This window comes from Pleurodeles waltl, chromosome 5, assembly GCF_031143425.1.
Source record: "Pleurodeles waltl isolate 20211129_DDA chromosome 5, aPleWal1.hap1.20221129, whole genome shotgun sequence".
Lineage (NCBI taxonomy): Eukaryota > Metazoa > Chordata > Amphibia > Caudata > Salamandridae > Pleurodeles > Pleurodeles waltl.
The window spans coordinates 56,670,545-56,698,533 of NC_090444.1; the positions used below are offsets into that span (position 1 = coordinate 56,670,545).

The window sequence follows — 27,989 nt, forward strand, 5'->3', positions numbered from 1 at the left end:
CTGTTCTCATAGATCTTACTATGGTTTGCCATGCCCTGTACAAGGAGGATTAGGACATTCCTGATGCAAGTGTGAGGAAGCCATTTCTTATGTTTGGAATGTTACATGCATTAAGACATTTGGCCTAGCCAATTTCTGGTACTGTTTAACATTTGACATAGAGAAAGTAAGGCATCACATGCATGAATTAGGAATAAAGCACAGATACATTGGGTGTGGATGTATAACTTTTAATTAAGTGCATCAAAATAAGGAATGGTGAAATACAAGGGAGTGGGCAGATGGTGGATGAAATAGACTGTTTGTCGCACAGCCTGTCACGGCGCGAGCCGACCATTCGGCTCGGGACGCAACCGCACCGCGGCAGGACACACCACGTCCCTGCAATTTCCTGTTTTTATTGAGGCCCCAAATTGGGCATGGGGCCTCGCTACATTAATGGCGCGATGCGCCCCCGCTAGTTTCTTGCCTCCCCTCACTCTCCATTTTTCCCCACTTACCTTCTGCTTCTTTTTCTTTCTTCTTTTCTGCCTTCCTCGTTTCTTCCTAACTATATGCCTTTCTTTCATGTCCATGATTCTTTTCTCTTTCCCAGCATGCCTTCCTTCTCCCTGCATGCCTTTGGAACCTTACTTAACATGGTGACTTTTACTATGGATTTCTATGTTATGTTCCCAATCCAATATGGTGTCTTTTACTTCCTGCCAGTCACTTCCTGTTCTTTGGGTCTATAAGGTGTGTAAATCCTGTTTTCTCGTTTCGCTGCAACATTTCTTTTGGGTGGTGATCTTCGCTCCTGTTCTTCTGCGTCAGATATATGATTTCTGAAACTGTTCCAGCTTTTTTCTTTGTCGTTTGTGCCTTTTGTTCAGATTTACTTTTTACTTTTTGTTTTTGCTCCAGGAGTTCCTATTCAAGGTTTTTTTTCCCCTTTTTGGGTTTTTTCCCTCGAGGACTGCTTCTGGAGGGCACATACTGCCTTTGGCGTTCCCTCTGTCAGCAACACCATGGCTACTAGAAATGGTCGCCCCTACTTGGATCAAGGCAGAACCTATAAGAACAAAGACCTTGCCACATTTCCAGTGAGCCACAGATACAGACAACTAGTAGGTTGTGGCACTGTTTGGTGGTCACAGCTGGTGTCCTGCGAGTTCCATGGTCCATTATCAGCAGCAGATGTGGAGGGCTAGGGTGTCTTGTGTCTTGTGGACAGAGCTTGCATGTGGGTGGAGATCTCACACAGTACTCCAGTCTTGTCCTGCAGCACCCCTTTGATGGAGGCCATGGTGGCATTGTGGGCCTGCCATTGCTCCATGGCCACATTATGGTGTTCACTCTGCAGCCTCTGAATCTCCTGCATAGTGGCCAGAATCTGGCCCATCCTGTCCTGGGTGTGCTGGTATGCTGACAGGATTTGGTAAATTGCCTCCTGGCCAATCAATACCCTTGTTTGACTTCCTCCTTGTACCACAGATGGCCTGCACTGGGCTGGGCCCCCTGTGCCTGTGACCCCATTATAGTCACCCCCCTCCCACTTGCACCAGGACCTTCATCGTCTTGCATGGTGACAGGTGGCACACACTGGCTGAGCCAGGAACACTGGTTTGGGGGCATTTGGCCGCTGCTGTCTACTGGGCTGGGTGGGGCTTTTGGAGGGTGACTGACCAGAGCTTCCCAATGGGCCAGGCTGCTTGTCCAGATCCAGACATCCCGATGTAGTGTCATCAGTAGGGCCTTCTTCTGCTGGGGGACTGGCACTTCCTGGCACCTTCTGGCATCTGCCATGGGCAGTGTCACCTGTGGAGTAAAACAAATCAACTTGATTGTGTGTCCTGCGGAGTGTTTGACTGTGCGTTGCCTCGGTGGCAGTAGTTTTTTACAGCTTCAGGAGATATGTCATTAACAGTCAGTTAGTTGAAGATGGTGGACATTGCACATGTGCACAGTGGCATGTGGTTCCTTCTGTTTCTGTCCTCTGTCTTGTCCTTGCCATTTCCCTATCAGCATCTACCACCGGTTGATTATGTTTACATCCCCATACTTTTGCATGCAGTACTCCCATTGGGATGGGTGTAGTGCATGGAATTAGTGGGATGGGTGATGCATTGTGGGACTTGTTGTGTTTCAAGCATTACAGGTGGTGGTTGTGTGCAGATTGGTTGGGTAGGTGTTTGTGGGGTGCGAGGGCATGCAGGGGATGGGTGTGGGTGGTTGATGGTGTGGGATGGATATGTGATTGGGTGTCTTGGGTCCGGTACAGGGGGAGGGGTGATATGCCTTACAGGTGTAGGTGGTGGGAGGGATGTGTCATTTACTTACCAGAGTCCAGTGAGGCCCTCAGGATGAAGGAAAGCCATGACCTTCTCCTCCCACTCTGTCAACTCAGGGTTAGGTGGTGGGTTACCACCACCAGTCTTCTGGATAGCAATCTGGTGCCGTGATGCCATTGCCTGGACCTTCCCCCGCACATTGTTCCACCTCTTTCTGATGTCGTCCCTTGTGCATGGATGGTTTCCCACTGCATTCACCCTGTTGACGATCCTCTGCCATAGCTCCATCTTCCTAGCTATGGATATCTGCTGAACGTGTGCACCAAACAGCTCGGTTTCCACACAGATTATTTTATCCACCATGGTCTACATTTCCCTGTCAGTGAAATGGGGATTCTTAGGAGGTGCCACAGTGGGTTGCGTGGGGAGATGCGTACTGTGATGTGGTGGTGTTGTTTGAGGTTGTGCAGTGTGTGTGTGTGAGTTGGTGGCAGGTGTGGTGTAAATTTAAGGTGCAGTTGTCGGATGTGTGGTTGTGTGTTTGTGAGTTCTATGTGGCTTGGGGTGTGCAAAAACGTGACTTGTGTTTGTGGTGTCCCTTTCCAGTTGACTGGTAGTTGTGTGGCAGAAGGTAGGAGTGGCTCAGGATTGTGGGTATTGTGGGTGGGTGTTTTACGGTGGGGTGTATGTGTCTCAGAAGTGGCGTTTTCAAATTGTTCAATGTGGGGTGTTGTGGGTGAGTCCATTTCGTGACCTCGGCAGTCCATACCACCAATGGGGTACTGCTGTTGCGCAACGGCTGTGCTGATTTCTGAGTCATACTTGTGAGGTCGGTTTAGTTTTTGCCATGCCAGTGGGCGTTTCTGTGCAGCCTGTTTCTGGCTTCTTTTGGGCTGGTGGGTCAGATACCTCGCTCTTTCCATGCAGATTTTGCCTTTGGGGTCGTGTTACGGTGGTAAGTTTTTTGAGTCCATGCCTGTCTTTTCACAACAGACTACACCGCAGTTGGCGGTAATTACCACCAAACTCGTAACGACCACCTTTGTCTCCTAAGTTAAGCTTTGTTGATTGTTGTCAAGCTATCAGGGGTTGAGCGGGGATTAATTTATTGAGACGTGACTGGACCTAGTGGGGTTGGTGGCCTATTTCTAAGTAGAGGTACTAACCTGCCCTTATCAGTAGTCCACTTTCCAACACGCATATAATGGAATTCAAGACTGTAACAGTCAGTTATAAATAAAAATGATTTTATGCAATGCTTTTTAAGAAATGAGATGCTAAATAAGCTTTTAAAAAGCCAGTAGCTTTTTCCTAGGCAAACTATCGGCTTTGACAGTGTTTTAGCCATGTCGCTCAGCTGCGTAGATGTCTGTATCATTGGATTTATTTTCAATTTCTAGTGAGATGGGTGGCACAAGGCATCTCCAAGAGAGGACGTGCAACATAAATTTATGTGTTTGTGTCACGAAAGTATGTCATTCTACATACTTTAACCTAAGCAATGACAGTGGGATGAAAATGTCTTGCCAAGAGATGCACAATGTGTCACAGAGAGTATTTTTTTCCCTCACACTATACTGGGTGACCTTTCCACTTTGATTAATTACCAATATGTTTATTTGTGAATTTGAAAAAATACTGTAGTAACAAGGCTGCAAAGGGAGGGGCTTAGGTACAGTGCTTGCTCCAATACTTATGAGTCAAATGTGTGCAATATAAATACCCCCCCCAATATTTTAAAAAACAAAATTAAAAATATAAGAAAGGCACGGGGTGGGGCTGGAAGCTGCAACAACAGATGGATCATTCCTGCTACAGTAACAAGGCTCGAAAGGGAGCTCCTTAGGTAAAGTGCTCCAATACCTCTGAGTCAAAATGGCACTATATAAATAAACAAAGCCCCCTCTGAAAACCACCATGAAAAGTCTGGCGGAGGCTGAGGTTGTAATCAGCAGGGCGGCATTGCATGCAGCGCCGCCCTGGCTGATTCTGAACTCTGCCACTGCCAGCCCATCAGGATCATCGATCACTGCGGTGATGGTGGTACCCTGATGGTCTCAGGACCCCCAGCATCATAAGTGGGCCCTAAGTCTATGATTTCTGAAGCATCTTTTTAATGCCAAAACAGGTACCTGCCAAATGTGAGGTCTGTTGTTCAAAACTCAGTTGGAAATCAAACCAGAGTGCTCCACATGCAGTGTGGCCGGTACAATTCCCTCACCTAGGTGTGCATGCCACGAGGTTGGCGAGGCTCAGGTAGCATGATACGCCATGGAGGCAGCGACATACCCCACACTGCTGCGGCTTTGCATTCCACCTGCAGGTGCAAACAGTAATGGAAGTCATGCCTCATGGAAGCTGCCCAGGGTCCAGGAACTCACCTCCAGCCTCAGACAACTGACCACTGGGGATGGTAGCCATGTCAGCAGTGGTGCCAGTGTCCGAGGACGCTGCGGGGCCGGTGGTGGTGCTTGCGGCGGTGTCTGTGGCGGCGGTGCTGGCAGCGGTGCATGGGTCAGCACCTGCTGAGGGACAAAGCAGGGCGGCTCCTGCAGCCTCTGATGGCTGTCCACTGGGGAAGAGGCTGGGGACTGTCGCTGAGGCTGTAGACGTGCCAGTAGCAGTGCAGGTGGCGGTGCAGGTGGCGGGTGTGGTGGCGGGGCAGCTAGCGGTGTTCGCAGCGGTATAGGTTGGCGTGGTCATGAACAGAAGGTGTGACACTGGTCCCTCAGTCGGCGCCACCATGCCCTCTCCTGACCTGCTCTTCTGCTGTTGGCCCTTTCCCACCTTTGATGGTGCCACAGTTGGCTTGCCACTATCCCCTTTTGTTTTTGCTGAGCCCTTGTTGGCTGGTAGTTTTGGCTTCTCTCTCCGGGACGTGGGCACCCTTTTCACCTTGGCAGGTGGCGGAATGTCCTTGCCCTCGCTATGTGGCACACTTGCAGCCCTGATGGGTGGTGCACACGATGACCCCGCAGTTGCTGGCACCACTGTGCCTCGGGATGAGGTGGCTGAGGTGCTGGACTGGGACCTGGAAAGCCTGGCCCTAGGTGAAGGACGGTGGGGAGGTGTAGGGAAGAGGTCAATGTTAGCCAGGAAGAGCTCTTTAGACACACTGGGACGGGAAGATGGAGGGGGTTTGGCCGTGGAGGTAGAGGTAGTGGTTGTAGGAGGTGTACGTCTGCTGAATTTGGGTGAAGGTGCATGGGCCAGAGGCTGTTGTGAGGTGGATGGCTGTTGGGTGGGTGTGTGCCTGCGTCTGTGTACTTTGGGAGGAGGGCTCACTAACACTCACACACTAACACAGCAGTCCTCTCAGTGTCCCTGTGGGCCTGTGCCTCTGTCCCCTGAACGGTGTGCCCACTGCCACTGCCACTGACCCCAGGTTCCTGATTGTCTTGTGGGCGAGGTGTGGCCTGGGGTCCCTGTACAGGTGGGCACACTGCTGACTGACAGAGGTGTGGGTACGCTGGGTGGGTGCTGTGGTGTTGGATCCTGATGGGGAGGCTCTGTGGTGGACTGTGAGTGGCCTTGGGTGACCGACTGACCAGTGATCCCTGATGGGCCAGGTAAGTCCTCCAGATCCTGAAGTCCAGAGTTACTGTCATCACTGGGGGCGTCTTCTGTTGGGGGACTGGATAGTGGTGGCAACTTCTATCTACTGACATTGGCTGGGGTACCTGTGGGGATGTAAATGATGTAATATGCTTCATGTGTCTGACATTTGTACTTCCCTAGCTTCCCCTCTATGGTTGGTGTTACCCTGCCAGCTTTTGCTTGTGTATGGTGATGTATTGAGGGTATGCTAGTTTCCATATGCTGTGCATGCTTTAGTGATGGGTGTGCATGCAGGGCTGTGAGGGGTGTCCATGCATTGGTATGGCATGCAGGGCTTGGCATTGGGGTTAGTCAGAAGTGAGGGTACAGTGTGTGGGATTGAGTAAGTGATGGGGTGAGGGTGTGGGTGAGAGATGACATGCAGGTTTTGGGGGGGTGATAGGTAGTAAATATTGACTTACCAGTTTCCAGTTCTCCGGGAACTCTAGTGAGTCTCTCAGGATGCAGTAATGCCAGTACTTGCTCCTCCCAGGGTGTGACCTGTGGGGGAGGAGGTGGGGTTCCACCGCCAGTCCTCTGTATGACGAGCTGGTGTTTTGCTGCAATGGAACATACCTTCCTCCTTAGGTCGTTCCACCCCTTCCTGATGTCATCCCTAGTTCTTGGGTACTGTCCCACGGTGTTGACCCTGTCCAAGATTCTCCTCCATAGCTCCATTTTCCTTGCAATGGAAATCTGCTGTACCTGTGCTCCAAACAGCTGTGGCTCTACCCTGACAATTTCCTCCACCATGATCCTTAACGCCTCCTCAGTGAAACAGGGGTGCCTTTGTGGTGCCATGAGTGTTGTGTGATGTGTGTTGGTGTGAGTGTGTTGGGTAATGTGGTGGGGTGTGCCATGTGGAGTGCGTGAGGGGTATAAGTAGTGTTTGTGTCTAGTTGTCTCTGTGATCTTCTTCTCAGTCTCCTGGCGGCAATTGTTGTTTGTAAAGGGTTGTGTGTAATGTGGGTGTGTGTTTTATAGTGGTGTGGGTGTGATGTGTGTATGGGTGTCAGGTGTGTGTATTTGGTATTGGCCAATGTGGTGTTGTTTTGTATGTAGGTATCCTTCTGAGTGCGGTGGTATGTATCGCCAATGGCTTACCGCCGTTGCATGTCCACCGTGGTGATTCGTGGGTCATAATGTGGTGGGTGTTGTTTTGTTGGCATCACGGTATAGGTGTTGGGACCGCCACTTTATCTCTTACCTTTGGTCTGGCGGATTTGTGTATGAGATTGTATTCTGTCGGACTGGTGTGTGTGTGTCATAATACAGTGAACGGATATTCGTCACCGCAGCAGTATGTTGGTGTCCATCAGCGTGGCGGTAAGCGGGATTTACCGCCATTGTCATAATGGAAGTGATAGTGCTTTAACTGATGTGACTTTCAGTGAATGTGAACTTATTTATTTTGTGGTTGGTTCCTGTCTCAAAAATAACTTAGACACTCTAGTTGCTGGTTAATCTGTTTGCACTGTATATAAGTGGTGGAAAGCTGTAATCTGCATTTAGTGAAATAAGCTAAACTGGCAGAGCTCATTGCACTCTCCCAAGCTTGCATCCTAGCTAAACAAAATACCGTCATTTTCAATACAAATTCAAACTATGCATTTGTAGTTACACATGACTTTGGGCTTCTTTTGATGCAAAATGGATTCTTAATTTCAGCATGAACCCTGATAGAGAAAGGGCATTATGTTGAATTGTTTTAAATGTTTACCAATTCTGAGAAGAAGTGGCAGTAGTAAAACATGCTGCCCACTAATGCCCTGGTGATGTTTTGAGAGGTAATGCCCTAGCCATTTCTACTGCTAAAAATTCAAGCTTTTCTTGAAACTACTAATGTTGACAGGTATGTTGTAAATACTGATCTATTTCTTGTACCAGCATTAATTGAAATGTCTCAATAGCAGGAGCAAGCCTCTGAAAATGAAAAGTAATCTTGGCTCAACAACAATGTAAAAGAGACAATGGCATGAAGTGACAACACTGGACATTTTGTTGCACTGAAATTTCTACTCCTTAGCCTTATCAGGTTGCATCATTGAGCAGCCCACATTGGTATGGACAGCATGATTTGGGCTACTGTAATCCATTAGTTTGAATATGTTTACCTTCTACAGCCCAGCATTGTTGCCAGTCCCATGCCAAATGCCTGCCATTCAATGCTGGAAAAAGGTTTTAAGTCCACCCCTACTGGTTATCCTTCCACTTGTGTACACATTACTCCTATGCACTTAATATGATATGCATGCTTTCAAGGATGTGTTAGGTAAATCCTAAATCCAGAGCATATGTTATTACTGTGTTATTAAGTGATTACTCAGAGACTTCCAGTGGACAGCAATAATGCAATAATATCACTAAGGACAATAAAATAGCCAGGATATTTTGGGGCACACAATTAAAATGCCCTGCTGCTTTTGAAACTAGCCTCAGAGTCTTTGAGAGTGATCTATTCCCAAAAGACTAAATTGAGCCCATAAGAAATAGTCAAGAGCCAATCCGTGATGTTCCCTTCAACTCTTGTAAAGCAAGATCCAAAGATTAAAGATGATACTGGCTTATCCAATTGCAGATAGCTTATACAGTGATTCTACATTTTCCTTTCTCAGGTACAAGATACCTTACCAGAGTTTCTGAGTGAGGCCTGTCCTTCTCTCCAGCTGACAATGGGTTATGTCAGCATGTCCTGGAAGAAGACTGTATTATAGTTCTGTTGTCATTGACCTTATTCAATCTTGTTCATCACGAAGACTGCTGTTAAATATTGAAGCCTAGTCACTGGAAATGAGTTGGGCCTCCTAGAAACCGTGGTGGTCCTGCTGATGCTCCAAGAGCTGTATCTGTTCTAAAGTCTCTTCTGGCACCGTCTCTACTATATCCTATTCAGTTCTCGGCAGGTTGAATTTTTCCATGTCTACTTTCTCTGCCTTATCTGTCTACAGGTGGGAGGCTCCTCCCTCTGAGTAGCGGATTGTATGGTGGCTTCTGTCTGCTATCTTTATTCCAAGACCAAACAGTGCTGAAACTCCTCAGTTATGAAACCACCTCTGGGCTTACAAGAACATATCCTTAATGTTATTGCTGTAAAATGTACAGGTAGGCCATTAACTCTTCCTCCTGCTGGATTAAACAGATGGAAACACCTGTTGATGTAGGAGATAGTATCCCTTTGAGTAGAGGGCAAAGCAGTTTTCCTGACACTTTCCTGCAGATTTTCTACCTTGGACATAGACTACCTGAGCATTCTGGCATCCCGGCTCTTTTTTCCCAGACCTTGAAAAGTCCCTTTAAACTGCAACATGCCAGATATGACTCATCTTGCAATGACTGAAAATAATTTATTTGAAAGCATAAGGAACAAACATCTCCTTTATCTTTGTTCCACATAAATAATATGGTTTAACTGTAGAGAACACTTGTTTTAATTTCCCACACTTTGAATTCTTAATATGAGTGGCAGTTTCAATTGAAATTTTAATCCACAAAATTAAAAGTGATACAGTATAATGGACAGTAATGTGGTGTAAAAAGAGTGAACTGAGAAAAAACTGTAAACTCCTGATGAATAAATTTAAAAAAGTATTCTTTGGCCAGTTGTTGGATACATGTATTTGCCAGACAATAATCTCTGTGAGGAGAAGGACTAGATAAATGAATCTGACAATTACTTCTGGTGGCTTATTTTCATGCTGATCAGACATTTTAATATGGTAGTATTTGCTAAATGATTAAAGAAATGTGAATTAACAAATAAAAGAAAAAACATCAAATGTTACCGATTGGACGAAAAGTCACTTGCAGTGTCTGGCGTTTTTTCCTGACCTGATGGCCCCAACAGATGTGAAACAGGTATCATTACTTTTACTAACTAGTATGTGCAAAGAGGTGTTGTCGTGTCCCTTAAAATGTGGGGTCCAAACCCTGTTCTCTGACCCAGAAGGTTCTCACAAAGCTTGACCTCATGGTGGACATTGCACTACTGTCTATGCCTCTTGTGTAACACATACAGTGGTAGTTACAGAGTACTATTTTTTATGTCTCTGTAGTGTGACCACATGCTTTTCTCTGTGTAAGTGCAATATACTGACATTTTTTTTTTGTATAGTTCTAGAACCTTCTGCTGGTATCCCATGTGCATGCTGAGTGTGTTTATGTAGCCAGTAAGAGTAATGAACATGTATGATAACATGACCGTGTGATATAGGAATCTGGGTAATAGGGGCAGTGGGAACCATTTTGGATGTCTCTGGTTTAACAAGGCACAAGACGGGGATGATGACATCTTCCTTGGAGAGTTGAAGTATATTGCCTGCAATCTTATAGTTGGAGGATGGAGAGCAAACACTGAAACAAAGGAGGATGGAGACAGGGCTTGTTCAAGATGAGCACATTTATAGGCAGGACATTTGTCTGTCTTAATAACTGCTTCCGGAAGGCAGATAAAAGCCAGGTGCAGAGATCTCACATTACATTGTTCTTGTGTTTTGGCTAGTCCTTCTTGGAGCCAGACCCATTTCTACCTTCTGTGAGAGTCATCACTTTGCACAAGGCTATATTTGAGGAGTAGCCTGAAATGACATTTGAATGATAACAAATCCAAGCTAGTTCTGAAACCTTTTTCAGTTGATCCATATCCCCTGTCTGGGTAATTAAAAGTGGGATGTAAATCACTCTATGTTGTTCGATCTAAATGTTCCTCTTGACCAAGGAGGAGAATGCTCACAATAATAATAATAATAATTACAATAATAATAGTAATGATATAATATATTGCACTCAAATGCCCATAGGCATCCGGGCGCTGCCATAGCTTAAAGAATTGAGCCAAATCAGATTAGCTGTCACATACCTGATGAATTTTCAACCCCAGCTGCACCGTTTACCTCTTGGTATTTTCACTTTTCTCCTACAAGCTGATCTTAAGGGTTGTTGTGGTACATACCATTGGAATTATACAGCAAGCTATTTAGGATCCATCATATAAAGTGATTTATTTGCTATGCAGTGAGACTTTTTAAACATGGTCCTTTTTCTTTCTGGTAATTAATTATTTTTACTTTTAGATTTAATTAAGAAATCTAGGATCAGACAGGCTGCAGCATTCCAGACTAACTATAGTCTGATCAAGACAGGAATATTAAGGTACACAATAAAAGTGTGATAGAGTTAAGGCAGATACCATTGCCTTATGGGAAGTCAAGGAAATGTATTGTAAGGTGTTTTTTAGTATTTTTAAAATCAGAGAACATTACAAAATAACAGATATTATTTGTTGAAAGCAAGCAACTCATCATAGACTGTACCCTGGTTTATAGCTGATTTGATGGGTGCAGCAAGATTGCCTAACTCCATTGGTCACCAAGGAGCAGACCAGATATTTCCTTGGTTTCCAAAAACAAGAACTTCTGTTTTCTGTGTGTTCAACTACAACAGTTGTCATTTATCCAAACAATAACACTTACCATATTATTTCTGAAAAATCAATATGGCCTCTGGTTGTCATCACATATAGTGACCAATATCTGTCGTCATCAGCATAAGAGAAGACAGATATGCCCAAAGAACTAATCAAGACTGTTTGGGTGGAGACATAATATAAAAAGTTAGGGCACCTCACAAAGCAGGTAATAATGTTTGGAACAATATTGTTTACCAATCACCATCTATGACCTATTTGATTAAAAAGATTGCAGCAATTGTAGGGTTTGATGAGATGGGACATTAGCTCGGAGTAGCTCACGGTATCAAATGTGACCAAAAGGTCTAATAATATAGGCACAGCCGAACCACCTCTACCTACACTATTTCTGATCTCATTGGTTGTTGTTACCAGGGCAGACTTTGTGCTTTGGCCACTACTAAAGTTGATTTGTCAATCGTCAAATCACCCATGTGTATCTATTACTTATGCTAGCTCCGAGTTTGAAGCCCTTTTTAAAATTTAGCCACAATGGGATGGGCCACTAATTTTTTATTCTCTAGGAGTAGCAGATGATTTCTTAATGAGAGGTATCCATCCAGACACTACTAAATATGCTCAAATCAATAATCATATTGAATAGCAACATGAGATATTTAGAGGTAAGCTCAGGAACTCTCAATATAATGTGCGGCAAACAAGGGTCCGAAGAAGAACACAATTTACTCATCAAAATGAAGTGTGTGATATGTACTTCCATTAGGGGCGTACTTTTTTTTAACTTTCTGTATTAGGATGAGAAGCATCTATAACCTGACCTGCTTCAATGAATTCAGTGTAATAAGGACCTCTTGGACCCGAGTTGGTCCCCCTCTTTCTAGTTTCATTTTATATTTCACATTTACATAAGTACGGCCTTTCTAGAAAGAACCGTTCACACACTTGTATTAGCTTGCTTTTATTTTAGAAATATACATAATGAGCTGCTTGCTTAGCCCTTGCAAGGTATATAATTAGTACTTTCTGTCCAAGGGTAAGAATACTGTACATTATATCATGGTTTGTGTTGCTTGTTAAAGTGATAGCTTCTAACATCTAGACACAACATTGCATCAGCGCTGTGCTTCCAACACAGCCTGAGTTTATTATATAAATGATGCACTGACCGTGAAGGGGCAGAAGGCATGCCAGCCACGACCACCCTGGGACAAATGCTGTGTTCGACATGCAGCTCTGGTGCTAATCTACCAGCCCAGTAAGGATTGCCAACTATGCTGCAGGCTGACTCCGGACACGGCCTTTAAGTTTGGGGCTGTGGTTAATCCCTAAGATTGGGCCATGCAGAAGGGTACATACACTATGCTATCAGCATAGTTTTAGGATTAGGTAGGAGCCTCTAGAACTACATTCATCATGTTTGCTTATAATACTGATCACTCTGATCTGAGTAATTATTGCTGCTCACTTGTTATATTCTAGATTGCGATTGTTTCAATAATGTATTGAAAACTTATCTTGTATCTCCTTTGTTTCTCGCCTTCCCTGGGGAGTATAAGAGTAATTTTGAGGTCTCCATAATCTCTTTCCATCCCTATTATTTGGAAGTCCAGATGAGGCACTGTGACCTAGCCAGGAATTGGGCCAACAGTTACTATTGATGTGAAGGACTTTGTACCCACATTACGAAGTTCTGCTGTCCTAATGTGTGCAGTCCTATTATCATAGTAGGAACCATATAACAATAGATTGTACTGATTTTGATTTGGAAGAAGCTAGCTAATTTGACAGAAAAAACCTGAGTAAAACCTTTATAGCAAGAGTTAGTCTAATGGTTCACCACTGAAAAAAAGCTCTTCAGTGGGGTTTTTGTACCATGTCTTTTTTTAATGTAAATAATTTACATCTGTAATAGTATGTTAATATTTTCTAATCAGCACCTTCTATTTCTATTGTTCTGCTATTTTATCATCTTTCTTCCTGACTTTCTCTTGCTTGCAACATTTCTTTTTTGAGTTTTTAATGGTATCTGAAACCTAGGGCGCTGTCTGGATTTAAATTATTTGTACTAAAAGTACTAGAGTACTCAAAGTAGTCAAAAAGCTGCTGTTCAACCAGGTCTGGTGTCTGCTGGACAGCCAGTGCTTCAGATCTGAAGGATATTTCTTGAAGTCTGCACTTTCTGTTGGTGGAGCTTGGGGTCTGCCTTAAGTGCCAAGAAGCCTACCTGCCTGCGGGGGAGGGAAGAAGTCTGCCTGGCCCTGCAGGAGGAGGGACTGTCCAGGAGAAGAAGCCCGGATGAACACCCAGGAAAGGCTATCTCTGCCACAAAGTGAGGCCAGGATTGACCAGCACCTGGAAGGGGTCTCCATTCTCTCTACCACATCAAGGGCCTGCCTGTTGCCGCACTGTCTACCATGGGCTCAGAAGCCTAATGCTGCCACTGCCAATGAACTAACAATTAAAGCAAGAAGACTTGTTTGTCACAGAGGCTGCAGCTGCCCAAGAGACACCACTATATGTAGTATTTATGGCTGCTTTGCGATTAAAGAACTTTTGTTTTAGATGTTATTGTTTAATTAGTTATGTGATCAGTTCCGAGCTTTTGCCTTCCAAACTATCTCCCTGAGAAGCCTGCAACTGCTAATCCTCTCTTCCCTGAGTCAAGTGTGGAAATAGTAGTACATGACCCAATCGTCAGAACTGGTAGGATATTAGTGGCAAATCGCCTCAACCAACGAGGCTGGGGCAGTGTACCCGTCAACTACCAAGCAGCCCCACACAGGTTCAGACAATTAGTGGCAACCAGTTTGAGATCTATATGTTCCAGTTACAAACATCTTGAGGAGAACAATAAGTCCAGCTAAACATTTAATTACCTACACATTTAACTGGAAGATACAAGGATGAGGGAAGCAGATTTCGACATGTTGTCCCTATATCACTTAACATATCTTGTTGGGAGAGAAGCCCAAAAAGTTAGAGAAGAACTTGTAAGTTTATAAAAGACGAGTTAGAGAAACTGGGTGGGAGGCAAGAAACTTTATTAGACTCTTGAAAGGGTACCCTCTTATGGAACCTATGGTGGAAGTACTGTGGTGTTAAGCTCTTCTTAGATATTTAGCACAGGATTTCTCCAGACACCCTGGACATTTTCCTTCTATGTGTTCTCTGAGATCTCCCATAAGGCCTTTCCAATTTCAAGGGTAATACAGTCACCAAGTTCAAGAGTTGTTCCCCTGTGTGGGTTAAGTCTGGCTAAGGCCCTAAGCCTGCAGCTGGTGCCCTAAAATGCTATTGTTGATGAAGAAGAGAAGGCTAGCATGTTTGAGAGGAAAGAATGGAAATAGACTAACAGCAAACAAGAGAAAAGGTAGTGGAAGTGTTAGGAGGGGAGGACCAGAGAAAAACAACAAGGGGATAGGAAGAAAAAGAAAATAAGAAAGAAAGAGAGGGCATTGGAGAGAAAGAGAAAGAGAATAGCCTTAGAAAAGGAAGAGCTCAATATAGCAGCAGAGACAGATACATCTGGTAAAACCAATTCCACTTCCAACTGTGCAGGTGTACCTGCCAAGATTCTAAAAAAGCTTGTGTACAAGTATAGTTTGAAATGGTTTGTGAGTTTTGCGATAACTTCTAGACTGCAGGTTTTTAAGGATGTGTGTAGGGTCAAGTTAATGAATTGTCTGTTTATAGAAGAAATGTCAGTCCTATAGTTGATCAGATGATCCTTGAGCACAAAAGGAAGTTCTCTTCAGATGGTTTGGGCAGAATTTAGCACAGGATCATCAGAGATTCAAAGTTAGCAAATGAGTATATGGTGTTCCATTGGTCACTTTGAATCATGGTGTGCTGTGTGGTTGAAGTGAGTGGATGAGGTGGATAGAGGCCGAACACTTCCAAACTCTAAACCGGTCTATTGTTATACGATGCCCCAAAAAGGAATGCTCTATCCCCTGTGAGAAATAGCAGTCTGTTTTGAGAAAAAAGGATTTAGAGAACGTTGTGTTGTTAGCTGATAATTGGTTAGCTGACAGGGTTAACAAAGGGCTGGAGCAGCATGGTTCTAAGCCAACAGCGAGAGAGGAACTATTAATAGACTGGTTCGATAGTAGAGGGAAGGGACATTGCAATTCCCAAAGGTCCAACAGAGGTCAAAGGCAAAAAGGGATTTGGGTTCCAAGTCAGGAACACAAGATTAACACAAGGATAAGGGAGGATAGGAAGATCCATCCAGACTCAGGGTGATGACTTATTTAGGTGTCACAAGGAAGGGCCCTACAAAATAGACTGTCAGATGAAAGACCTTGTACCAGCTGCACCCATTGTAGTCAGTATTTTGTGAACTTAGTCGCAATAGGCTCTTGGGATAGGGACTCAAATACTCTTAAGGACAAGCATCCAAATAGCATTGGGTTAGAAGTCACTATCAATGTAAGGAAGATTCCTACACTCTTGAATATTTAGGTCTATGCTTTACTATGGGAATAAGTATCTCAAACATGAGGAATATTCTCTCTGTGGCAATGGCACAAGCTTGGTAGAGAATGGAGGTGGCATGTATTACTCGATTGACCGAGTTGAGTTGGAGATCAATGTCAAGTCAGCCTTGATCAATTTAGAGGGGAGATAAGCAAGATCCTGAATGTTTCTAGGGTCATGATATAATTGCCCCTGGTTTATTAATAGGACCAGATTCCTACATGGCATGCATACATCAGCTATGTTGGCCAGAGCTGAAAGTCAGTATCAGGAAGTGACTGGGACCATCCCAGGTTTGCAAGAAACAGACTAGGGCTGCAATGTCCATCACCCCTGCTCCAGAGAGAAAGCAGAATGCGAAGCAAAAAGCTAATCATGTCTTGGCATCTGGATCACCTTCAGAACTGCAGGTTTTGCGAGCTGCTGGAGTACCTACCCACAACAAAGTTCAACAGGAGCAAGTCAAGTGCCCAACATTTGTGGACCTTTCGGCAAATGTCTATAAATAGATCAGTCAGGGGGTTGTTTGAGGACATTTTGTTGGCTGGGAAGATGAACTACTAGTTAGTGAACCCATGAATCCAGAGCCAGATGCTAGTAAGAGACTAGTAGTTACCCTAACGTACAAGAATTTTGCATCAATGGTGCATAGGACACCCACAGCTGGACACTTAGGAATAAGAAATAACCAGGGAAGGTTTTTTTGATCTACTGGTCATGAATGTACAGAGATACATAGAGGTTCTATAAAATCTGGCCTACTTGCCAAATGTATGGCAATGCCAGTGTCAGGTGATCAGTTTGAGCAGGTAGGCCATTTGCATCTCTCAAACTAATAGTATATTTTGAGTGTAGAGATCATGCCACTAGGTATCCAGAGATGGAACTACCGAGGTGCACAGCTGCAAAGGTAGTAGCTTGTAACTTTCATGGATGTTTGCTAAGGTTGGATTTCTTAAGAGAGTGATTTCTCACCATGGAACAAACTGTATCTCTCCTTTTCTGAGAGACGTGGGGAGCAAGCTTGTGTGACCTTTGACTTCTCCATGGGTTACTAACCACAAACTAATGGATTGGTAGAAAGATTTAACAAAGCAGTTTAAAGCATGGTCGGAGCTCTGCTGGAGAACCTCAAAAGGAAGTGGGATGTTCTTCTGCAAAGAGATTCCACAATAAGGAGATGGGTTTAGTCCCTCAATTCAGTGCCTTCAAGTTTCTGAGAAGATTGGGAAATAAATTTGAAGCTACGCAAAAGGTTGTGGTGGTCTGTTTGGTTGGCCTCAGAAAGCTGATGGCACAATACATGAGTCAGGCGAAGTAAAAATTTCAGGCAAGCCAATAGCTAATGAAGTAGTGGTATTGCCAGAAAGTGATACCCAGATGGTCAGGAGGTGTTGGTGCCAAAGCTATTTGTATAAGAGCTTTGGAGGATATATGTTGTGTGCCATGCAACATGTAGAGGGCTAAGCTACTTGTGGAACCAGATGCCATAGAGGAGTCAAAGGAGCTGTTTGGTGTGATCTAGTGTAAGCCATATCTCCAGTGAGATTTTACAATAAGCATTATAAGTCCATGCACAAGCTGAACAGCACAAGATGAAATTGAGAGTCCTGTATTCCAAGCTTTGCCACATTGTGTGACCCTAAGCCAGTACTTTACTGTGCCTTGTTTTCCTTTCTGATTTCAGTTGAGAGCATCTTGAAATAATTCATGATGTGAGCTGTACAAAATCCTTTCTCGAATATGCTTTAACATGCTAATGTATTGTTCCATATACATAACCAATACAATGTACAATAGCAGCATTAAAGAGAGGACATATGAGAATTGACTTCTACTTGGCTCACTTGTAGTATCATTATCAGAGCAGGTGGGCAGCTCAAGAGTGTTTTGCTAACGTCTTGAGTACAGACTACAGCTTCTGATAAATATCCCTCAAATTGGTATAATCTAGTATAGTAAAGCGAACTACGTCCACATGTGTAAGGAATAAACTTAGTATATTTATGGCAATTCTCTGCCATTGGCATTAAATACCAGTTGGAGAAACTAGGTGGTAGGGAAGAAACATTTTTGAACTCTGGGGCTGGTACCCTGGTAGGAGCCCAAGGAGGGAGAACTATGGTGTCATGCACTTCTTAGCCACTTATCACAGAGTTTCCCCAGATACACCAACAACATGTCCCTAAAAGTGCTTTCCATTCATTGTCTGAGACCCTGGGTGGGATAAGTCTGACTGAGACACAGAATTTGCAGTTGGTGCTCCAGAAAGCTAAGGGTGAGGAAGAGGAGAAGGCTAGCAAGTTTGAGAGGGAGAAGTTGAGGACATTGTTGCTTGATTTATATGCCACACATTTGTATTGCTCAGCTTGTGTTCTAGCCTCTAGAGTCAAACCAGACCCTTAGGTCAGCTCTATGGATTTGCTGACTTGCCTCTCACCTCTAACTGAGAGTGTGAATCGTGAGAGCAGTGATACATCTTGTGATGTGCCTAGTATTGCATTACATGGCCTCTGCAAGAGGCAAGAAAGAAGGAAAGATGGATGGAGGAAGAATGGATGGGGAGAAAGAAAGATGATGAATGGCTAGAAAAGGATTAAAAAAGAGAAAGAAGATTGGAGAAAAGGGATATTGGATGAAAATAAAGATTGGGAGAATGATGGACAGACAAATAAAGATGGTAGATGAATGAATAGAGTACATAAAGAATGATGAGAGGAAAGGAAAATGGCTGGAAGAAAGACGTAGAGAAGGGAGAAAGGAAGGAAATTTAAGAATGTCCTAATTCCCCCACATAAAGAATCTCCTGAACATCTGCCAGGTTTGTCTGCCTCACCCGCTTGCTTTGTTTTGGACATGTTTTACTTTTCTGACCACTTCTTTGGGATACGGGATTGCTAGAGGACCCCGTGACTTGTAGAACATTGCTTTTTTTTCTGGCACTTGATCCTGTAAATAGGATTTTAGCCCAATAGCACTGTAGTTGTAAGGCGTCTAACCTACACCAGGAATTATCCTTACCGTGCCAGATCATCGTCTCCCATCTCAATCCTGTGCAGTTTCAATTTTGCGAAGCCCGTGAACAAACCACAGCAGGTGGTAAACATTCAGTCCTTTCACTGTGTTGCTGGTCGGAGCATTGGGTAAAAGAAACTACTTGAAGAAATAACAAGCATTTACAATGCAATGGGTCTAGCATTTGCTCGACTTAGAGCTATTAGCCTTGTACATTCCGAACTGGACTTTTCTTGACACATAAATTGAAAATGAAAAGTAAAACAGTTGACATAAGCAAGGCAATTCAAAGCGCCGCAGCTGCAATGAGCGTGAGTGCGAGAGTTATTGGCTCCCTGCGTGAATGACTAAAAAGGATCACGGCTGGGATGAAAGGAAAAACTAAACCAGGGGAGGGGCCATCACACACTGTAACAGGAGGAAGCATGATGTAGTGTGATGGCCAACAAAAATGTTCACTAAGTGAAATTGCCTGGGAGGGAACTGGACACACAAAGGAGGGACATTTCACAAAATGGGCCAATAAAAATGAAGTATTTAAAATAAGCACAACAGAGAATGAATAGCAAGAATGGGCGTGGTTCAAAGCCCACAGAGATTACAACAGGCCAGAGCGCTTGCCCGCTCGACACTAAAAATGTGTCACTTACATGATTTCTGTACATATTAATGTACGAAGGAAAACAATACTCATCAGGAGTAGTAAACATACAAAACACTCTAACAAAATAAATTATCTTCATCATGAATAATGATTTGTATAGAACTACTGGCCATAAACAATAAAATAATGTCTTTTGCAATATTGTGCCATACAGTAATGCCAACAGTGACATGGCATAGTTCCCTTTCAGATTAAGTGCTTACGAGATATGAACATCAGGATTTCCAAAAACTGAAGAGATTACCCTTGTACACCTATGCAAGTTTAAAATATGCCAGTAATAGAACAGATTGAAGCCATAAAATATGCCAGTCAGAATTACATTTACACTTGATTAGGCCATCACAAACTTATTTGATAAACACGTTCATTATAATTAATGCTTCAGAAAAATATACTCAGTACAGTTAATTTCGTAGTGAAATGTGCTGTCAAAGTAAAGGGGGCAGTAGACCATGACCACTACAATTATTGTGCCAGAAGACATTTCTTACACATTTATTAAGGCATTTCCTAGGTCTATCACACATAATATTTCAGATAAAATGGCCATCACAATTATCACACAAGTGAATTCGTCTTTTTCTTAACTATTGTGCAAAATAATTTCTACATCACAATCACTGGCCCATCACAAATTTCAGTGTCAGACACATGCCCTTAATGACAACGCTAAAGAATATTCACATTACTGTGTCACTGATTGCATAGCCACAAAAAATAATGTGGCACAAAAGATGAACACACTCATGACAGTTATTGCATCACAGTAGCCCTCAATCTCAATCCCTTCACTAGTGAACATAATTAATAATTAACGCTACAAAACAAAGCTTTTCCAGATGGCCGCGCGGATTCCAGAATTTCGTTTGTAGGAGACGCAGATCACACAACACGTGTACCTGAAATCAGAAAATGTGCGCTGCTGCCAATTCAATCACATTTGCAAATCAGTGGCTGCTAATTGCCATGCTGTATTTTTTTTTATTTTAATCTACTAATTTCCCTCAGAAAGCAATACGACTGTGAGACGAAAACATCTCAAGTCATCACAAGCATTTGCAATGCAACAGGTCTCGCATTTCTCCGAGTTAGAGCTATTAGCAGTTGTAAACTCCCAACCAGATTTTTCTTGCCACATTAAATGGAAAAAAAGGGCGCGATCACGCTGCTACAGTTCACTCGTAGTGAAACCTATCGGCAAAAGTGTAATCATCTGCGTAACCGGCAAAAGTGCAATTAAATATGTAACAGGGTGGATGTCGTGGAAAGCACTCGACTTCTGCCGAGCGAGATCGCGCTGTCAAAAAAGAGAAAAAGTAGTCCACAAACGGGACGGAAAACAGCGAGCTTCGCATGTTTTCAGTGCTTGGTTGCTGCGCTTGAGGAGGGCTAACCACCGGAAAAGGCGTGACGTATGCATGCCTTCCACTAATGAAAGCAAGAAGATTTTGAAAGGCAAGCCCACGAACCAATGAAAGACACGATGTGACATGGACGGGGCTCGGAGCCCTTTTCTTACTAAAGCGCCTCACAAGCGAAACGCATGCTCAAGCGCATGCGACGCAGGCTTGACCGTAAAAAATGGTAGCCGTGTAATCGGCACAACCACTCCACTGGGAAGCCAGAAAATATCCTCCTTGCTGTTTTCTCAAAGAGTTGTTCATAGAGTTAAATGTTTTTTGATATGCCAAAAGATCAGTTCTCCTGCCAGCTGGCTGGCTGTGCTCCACAGTGTTAGAGTGTTTGTGCTGATAATATGGGTGGGGTTTGTGGTGCTTTTGCACTTTAAGGGTTCCTGTTTTGAAGCCTGATGTTTACACAGCACAGGCTCTGGATAGATAAGAATGCTTTACTGCAGCAGGCCCAAGGTAGATTGAAATTAAGGATTACAATACATACAAAAGTTATGTTTTACATAAACAAAGGAAGATGGAACTTAAAGTGAATCAAAGTGTAATGGATTTGATGAACTAAGGACAATACATATTGTAATCTTTAATTAACTTTATTTGAGATGCATCACAACAATCATCCTTTTATTTTACAGTGTGAACACCTGCATATTGGCGTAGCTCCTAAAATAAGTAATACAGTCCGAGAAAAACAAGATCGAGGCTTGATCGATTACTGGATGGGAAATTCACTAGAAAAGTCAAAATTTCTTGATGTTAAGAGAAATATTTAGAATAACAACTAAATGGATTTTAATAGACAAGTGGATGTTTGCATAAAAGAGAATAATTAGCCTTGAAGGTGTGCCACATATTTTTGATTCCATGAGCCAATTAATAATATTTGACAATAAATGAAGCATTATCAATTAGGTGATCCAAGCAATGAAGATGTGAAAGAGGTCAGCAATGAAGAGCTTCCCTCAATACCAAAGAGGCCATTGCTACAAAAACAAACTAAAGATGGTGAGTTTCCTGTCGCCGCGGTGGAAGCGTGGACCACAATCCTTCTGGTCCCAGGAGTTTCTTCATGTGAGGGTGGATTCAGGCTGGTATGGAGGAATCTGTAAACATACAAGCACAGTGCATGAGACACAAATCACTATATGTGCACTATGATACATGCACTGACTACACATACAAGGAATCCCAGTGTAACATCCTTCATACACAGATGCTTGTTATTGGTTAGTGGGTGCAAAACACTTGTGGCAGGTCTCATGCAGAGGGATCCAGTCTTTGTACAATTAAACAGTATGCACTAGTTGGTTATTTCTATTGGCTTTTAAGTTAACAAACAAAAACAAAATCATATTTACTGTAATGTTATCATATATGAAACAAATGATAGGGTTCAACATCAGTTTCAGCAGGGAAAGAGCTGGTGCAGGCCCTTCACCTGTATAATGTGTATAATTCTTCACTGACATGTTGATAAACGCCAGAAGACCATGAAAGCAAAGACTCAGGTATTATGAGCTCTCCTAAATCTCTTTACACAAAGTCTATCCCCATTCATTCTGCTCACTGTAAAATATCAACATCACTGCATTTACCACATTCAAGCCCAAACTCTTCAGATCATCCTGCATTTCCCCATGTAGCTTGTTTTGGATATTTTGGAAAGCAATTTGAAGAGTGTCAGGAGATTTTATAAACACTATGGCCCAGATTTACAACAAAGTGGAGCAGCGCAGCGTACTGCTGTGCCAAAAATAGCAGTGCCGAGCTGCACCGCACCGCTTTTAAAACACAGGGATGTGCCATATTTACAGGAATACGGAGCACCCCTGTGTTTGCCCCCAGGCCGGTGCTGAATTAAGCTGCCTGTTTCAATGTAGGCATCCTTGCATCATAGTGCAAAGGTGTCTGCATTGAGGGAATAGATTGTTTTTTTTTCCCTTCCTGCACATAAACTATCCACATTGGTGATCTTTCACTTCTACGTGTGCTGCAAAATGCAGCACACGTAGAAGTACCAAAGTGCCATATTGGAATGATTGGAATGATTTGTTTATGTGCAGGAAAGTGCACCTTCCTGCACATGCACAATCATTCATGGCCTTTTGCTCTTTCTATGTGTGCTGCAGAAAGAGCAAAAAACGAGGAGGATTAAAAGTATTCCTCCTTGTTGTGTCATGCTAATTCCACCCATAGAGTGGCGTTAGATTTTGGCATTGCCTCAGATTTATGTCTTCCTGTAAATCTGGGGTAGCATCAAAAGCAATGGGTGTTGGGGTGGAACACCCACAGCAACCACCATTGCACGCCCCTCTGATGCAGAAAATTGTGTTGAAGGGGCCCATGTTTAGAAGAAGGCATTACAAAAAGTGGCTTAACGCCTCCATCTAAATATGGTGCAGTGAAAAGCACCACGCGTCAGTGAAACTGATGCTCCGGTGGCGCTAAGACCTTGCAAATCTGGCCCTCTGTGTGAAGAACATATTGGGTTACAAAGGTTGAGATGCAAACATGTTTATGGTTTAGGGAATACATTAATTGACACCTTTCTAGATTCCAGACCGGCTTGAATGGATTTACCTCTGCAGTTTCAAGAACAGTGAAATCTACAATGCCTGGCTAAGAATGTGTAAACATTCATAAACGTAAATTATAGTCTGACCCTTTCCAATCCTGGAAATGGTTGGAAAATGTACTCTAGCCAACAGCTGCAGTAACTCTCCTTCCTTGATGGGAAGGGGGATGGACCATCCTCACATTTGATGCAGGTGTAGGGAAAGGGCCTTCTCCACAGGCAGAAGAGTGGGATTATGCAGGGGGCTCTATTTCCCTGAGCAGAAAGCTATGCTGTGTAGAATACTCTACATAGGATCACCTTGGAGATGTCACAAGACATGTGTAGTTATATGAGGTAACTCTGCTTGGCGCAGCTTTCTAGGTGCACTAGTGCAAAGGTTTGAGAAATGGAAAAAACATTATAGTTTATTTAAACAGGGATGTAGATATCCACCAATGCTTTGTTATTTTTGTCCTCAAAAGGGTCCATTCTTTACATGTGCAAGTTGGCGTGATGACGTTTTGGGATAGCAGGTTAGCTTCAAGGTAGTAGGAAAAGATTGCAAGTGGGTACAAAATGAAAAGAAGGAGTAAGAGTCTTCTGTGGGATGTGAGCATTGAAGGAAAATGTGGAAGCAGGAAGGAGCATGGAACAATACACTGCATCTGGGGGAAGCTCACTGTTGAAGAAACAAGGGACAATACAAACAGGTGGTATATGGTGTATTGAGGCTGCCTCCACAAGTGTAATAAAATATGAGGTTCCTGGATGTATTATTTTGTCCATTGAGATGTGAGTTCGACAAGAGTTGTATATGGAACTCCTATGAAGGATGGAACTATCAAAGGACATTGTTAGGCAGTCGCAGATGTGGATACAAGTAATATGAATTGTGTGGCTGATGTCTTATTGTTTAATGATAAAGAACAATGAAGCATAGTAAATAAAATAGTTGCTAAAGTGGTGCCTAACCATGGATTTATCTGAATACAATCAAGGAATTGAAGACTGTAGGAGGCTGGCCTGGCTTATAGTGGGTACATTGTGGTACTTACACCTTGTACCAGGTCCAGTTATCCCTTATTAGTAGATTAGAAGTGTTCTAGCAGCTTAGGCTGATAGAGGTAACTATATCAGAGCAGCTTAGGCTGAACTAGGAGACATGCAAAACTCCTACTATACCACTTATATCACTTCGCACTATATCATAAGCAAACACAATACTCAGATTTACTAAAAATAAAGGCACTTTATTTTAGTGACAATATGCCAAAAGTAACTCAGAGGATATACTCCCTTAAGAGGTAAGTAATATACACAAAATATACACACAAACCAAAATCAGGTAAGTAAACAGTTAGAAAAGTAGTTCAAATACTGTAGAACACAATAGAATGCAATAGGAGACAATAGGCCTAGGGGCAACACAAACCATATACTCCAAAAGTGGAATGCGAACCACAAATGGACCCCAGGCCTAGTGTAGTGTGTAGAGGGTCGCTGGGAGTGTAGGAAAACACGAATGGTGTCCAAGATACCCCACCCCAAGACCCTGAAAAGTAGGAGTAAATTTACCCTACTACCCCAGAAATACAGTAAAGTCGAGATAGGGGATTCTGCAAAGACAACAACTGACAGCAAAGCACTGAAGACAGATTCCTGGACCTGAGGACCTGTAATGGAAGGGGACCAAGTCCAAGAGTCACACAAGTGTCCAGGGGGGGCAGGAGCCCACTAAACCCTGGATGAAGGTGCAAAGAGGCTGCCTCCTGGTGGAAGAAGCCAAAGATTCTGCAACAACGGAAGGTGCCAGGAACTTCTCCTTTGGTCAGAAGATGTCCCACGGTGTGCTGGAGGATGCAAAGTTGTTTCCACGCAGAAAGACTGCAAACAAGCCTTGCTAGCTGCAAGAGTCACAGTTGAGGATTTTGGGTGCTGCAAGGGCCCAGGAAGGCCAGGAGGTCGCCCCTTGGAGGAGGAGACAGATGGGGAACTCAGCAATACTGACAGCCCACGCAGAAGCAGGCAGCACCCGCAGAAGCACCTGAACAGGCATTCAGAAGATCTGAGCACAATGGTCGACTCAGCACAACAGAAGAGGGTCCACGAAGTCGGAGTCCAACTCAGCGAGTTGGGCAATGCAGAACGGAGTGCTGGGGACCTGGGCTAGGCTGTGCACAAAAGAAGTCTTACAAAAGTGCACAGAAGCCCTAGCAGCTGCAGTTCACGCAGTACACAGGATTACTGTCTGGCGTGGGGAGGCAAGGACTTACCTCCACCAAATTTGGACAGAAGGGCCACTGGACTGTCGGGGACACTTGGATCCATCTCCTGTGTTCCAGGGACCACGCTCGTCAAGATGAGAGGGGACCCCAGGACCGGTGATGCAGAAGTTTGGTGCTTGCGTTGGCAGGGGGAAGATTTCTTCGACCCACAGGAGATTTCTTCTTGGCTTCCAGTGCAGGGTGAAGGCAGGCCGCTCTCAGAGCATGCACCACCAGGAAACAGTCGAGAAAGCCGGCAGGATGAGGCGCTACAATGTTGCTGGTAGTCTTCTTGCTACTTTGTTGCAATTTTGCAGGCGTCCTGGAGCAGTCAGCGGTCGATCCTTGGCAGAAGTCGAAGAGGGAAGTGCAGAGGAACTCTGGTGAGCTCTTGCATTCGGTATCTGGTGAGATACCCACACGAAAGACCTTAAATAGCCCGCAGAGGAAGGTAAGCACCTATCAGGAGGGGTCTTTGACGTCACCTGCTGGCACTGGCCACTCAGAGGTGTCTGTTGTGCCCTCACACCTCTGCATCCAAGATGGCAGAGGTCTGGAACACACTGGAGGAGCTCTGTGCACCTCCCCTTGGGAGGTACTGGTCAGGGGAGTGGTCACTCCCCTTTCCTATGTCCAGATTCATGCCAGAGCAGGGCTGGGCGATCCCTGAACCAGTGTAGACTGGCTTATGCAAGGAGGGAACCATCTGTGCCCTTCAAAGCATTTCCAGAGGCCAGGAGAGGCTACTCCTCTTGGGCCCTTGAAACCTATTTCCAAAGGGAGAGGGTGTAACACCCTCTCTCAGAGGAAATCATTTGTTCTGCCTTCCTGGGACTGGGCTGCCCAGGCCCCAGGGGGCAGAAACCTGTCTGAGGGTTGCCAGCAGCAGTAGCTGCTGATAAAACCCCAGAGAGTTAGTTTGGCAGTACCCTGGCTCTATTTTGAAGCCCCGGGGATGCATGGAATTGTCCCCCTAATACCAGAATGGTATTGGGGTGACAATTCCATGATCCTAGACATGTTACATGGCCATGTTCAGAGTTACCATTGTGACGCTACATATAGGTATTGACCTATATGTAGTGCACGCATTATAAGTTACTTAAGTGCAGTGTAAAATGGCTGTGAAATAACGTGGACGTCATTTCACTCAGGCTGCAGTGGCAGTCCTGTGTAAGAATTGTCTGAGCTCCCTATGTGTGGCAAAAGAAATGCTGCAGCCCATAGAGATCTCCTGGAACCCCAATACCCTGCGTACCTAGGTACCATATACTAGGGAATTGTAAGTGTGTTGCAGTTTGCCAATCAGAATTGGTAAAATTAGTCACTAGCCTGCAGTGACAATTTTAAAAGCAGAGAGAGCATAACCACTGAGGTTAGCAGAGCCTCAGTGATACAGTTAGGCACCACACAGGGAACACATACAGGGCACACTATATGAGCACTGGGGTCCTGGCTAGCAGGATCCCAGTGACACAGGCAAAAATAAACATGCATACAGTAATGGTACTTTCCTACAAAGACGTGAAAAAAATAGCCTGTATATATAGAGAGGAGGTGATCAGAAAAGGTTCTGCTGTAAGCACTGATGCTGGACTAGAGATCTGCAAGAGTGTTGGAGTCAAAAACCTATTAGAAAGAAGGATGGAAATTGAAAATGAGAGTAACCAAAAGTGAGGCTTAGCTGCTTCCAGGCATGGACAGTGAAAAAAAGCACATTTATGGATGCTGTACCTCAGATAGCTAAAGGCTTGACAGAAAGTAGAAATATTGATCAGTACATTGTGAATAGTTGAAGATTATCCTGAAACCTAGGAGGATAGTTAATGTGGGAAGGTAAATTGGGAGACCGAACCCTATGAAAGGCTTTAAAAAAGAAGAATGTTTAGAAATGTTAAAGTGTTGGGAATTGGTTAAGCTAAATCAAAATGCATCATGGAACTCATATGAAACTTGAACGATTGAACATAAAGCTGAATTTTATTTGAGAAATTTGAAAGATAAAATTCCAGTATCAGATTATATTGCATAAGTTGTGTGCAAAATAATTAAATATCCAGGTTTTTCAACTGCTTTTTGGTTGCAAAACCTTGATTCATATCACTGAAAATCGGTATTTCTAATAGATGTTCTAAACACTCTAAAAAACTCTTCCAAATGGCGATTTCTACATGAACTGCAATTCTGGATAATCACTGTTTGGATGTCTGTACATTTGGCAAAGCATTTTTGTAGTCACAAAAGGTGTCCTCTGCACATCAAAAGAGACACAAAATGTACAAAGTTTTTGATGCTAGAGCAGC

The 27,989-nt window shown here is 43.8% G+C and overlaps 1 protein-coding gene across 1 annotated transcript in view; it reads right to left on the reverse strand.

Annotated features, from left to right (window-relative positions):
• Positions 1-21,439: 21,439 nt before the first annotated feature.
• Positions 21,440-27,989, reverse strand: part of LOC138295330 (stewaprin-a-like) — a 105,065-nt gene continuing 98,515 nt past the window's right edge. The window contains exon 3 of the mRNA XM_069233554.1: positions 21,440-21,968. Within this exon, the coding sequence (XP_069089655.1) occupies positions 21,949-21,968 (20 nt within the window). The 3' untranslated portion in view covers positions 21,440-21,948. The remainder of the gene's footprint in view (positions 21,969-27,989) is intronic.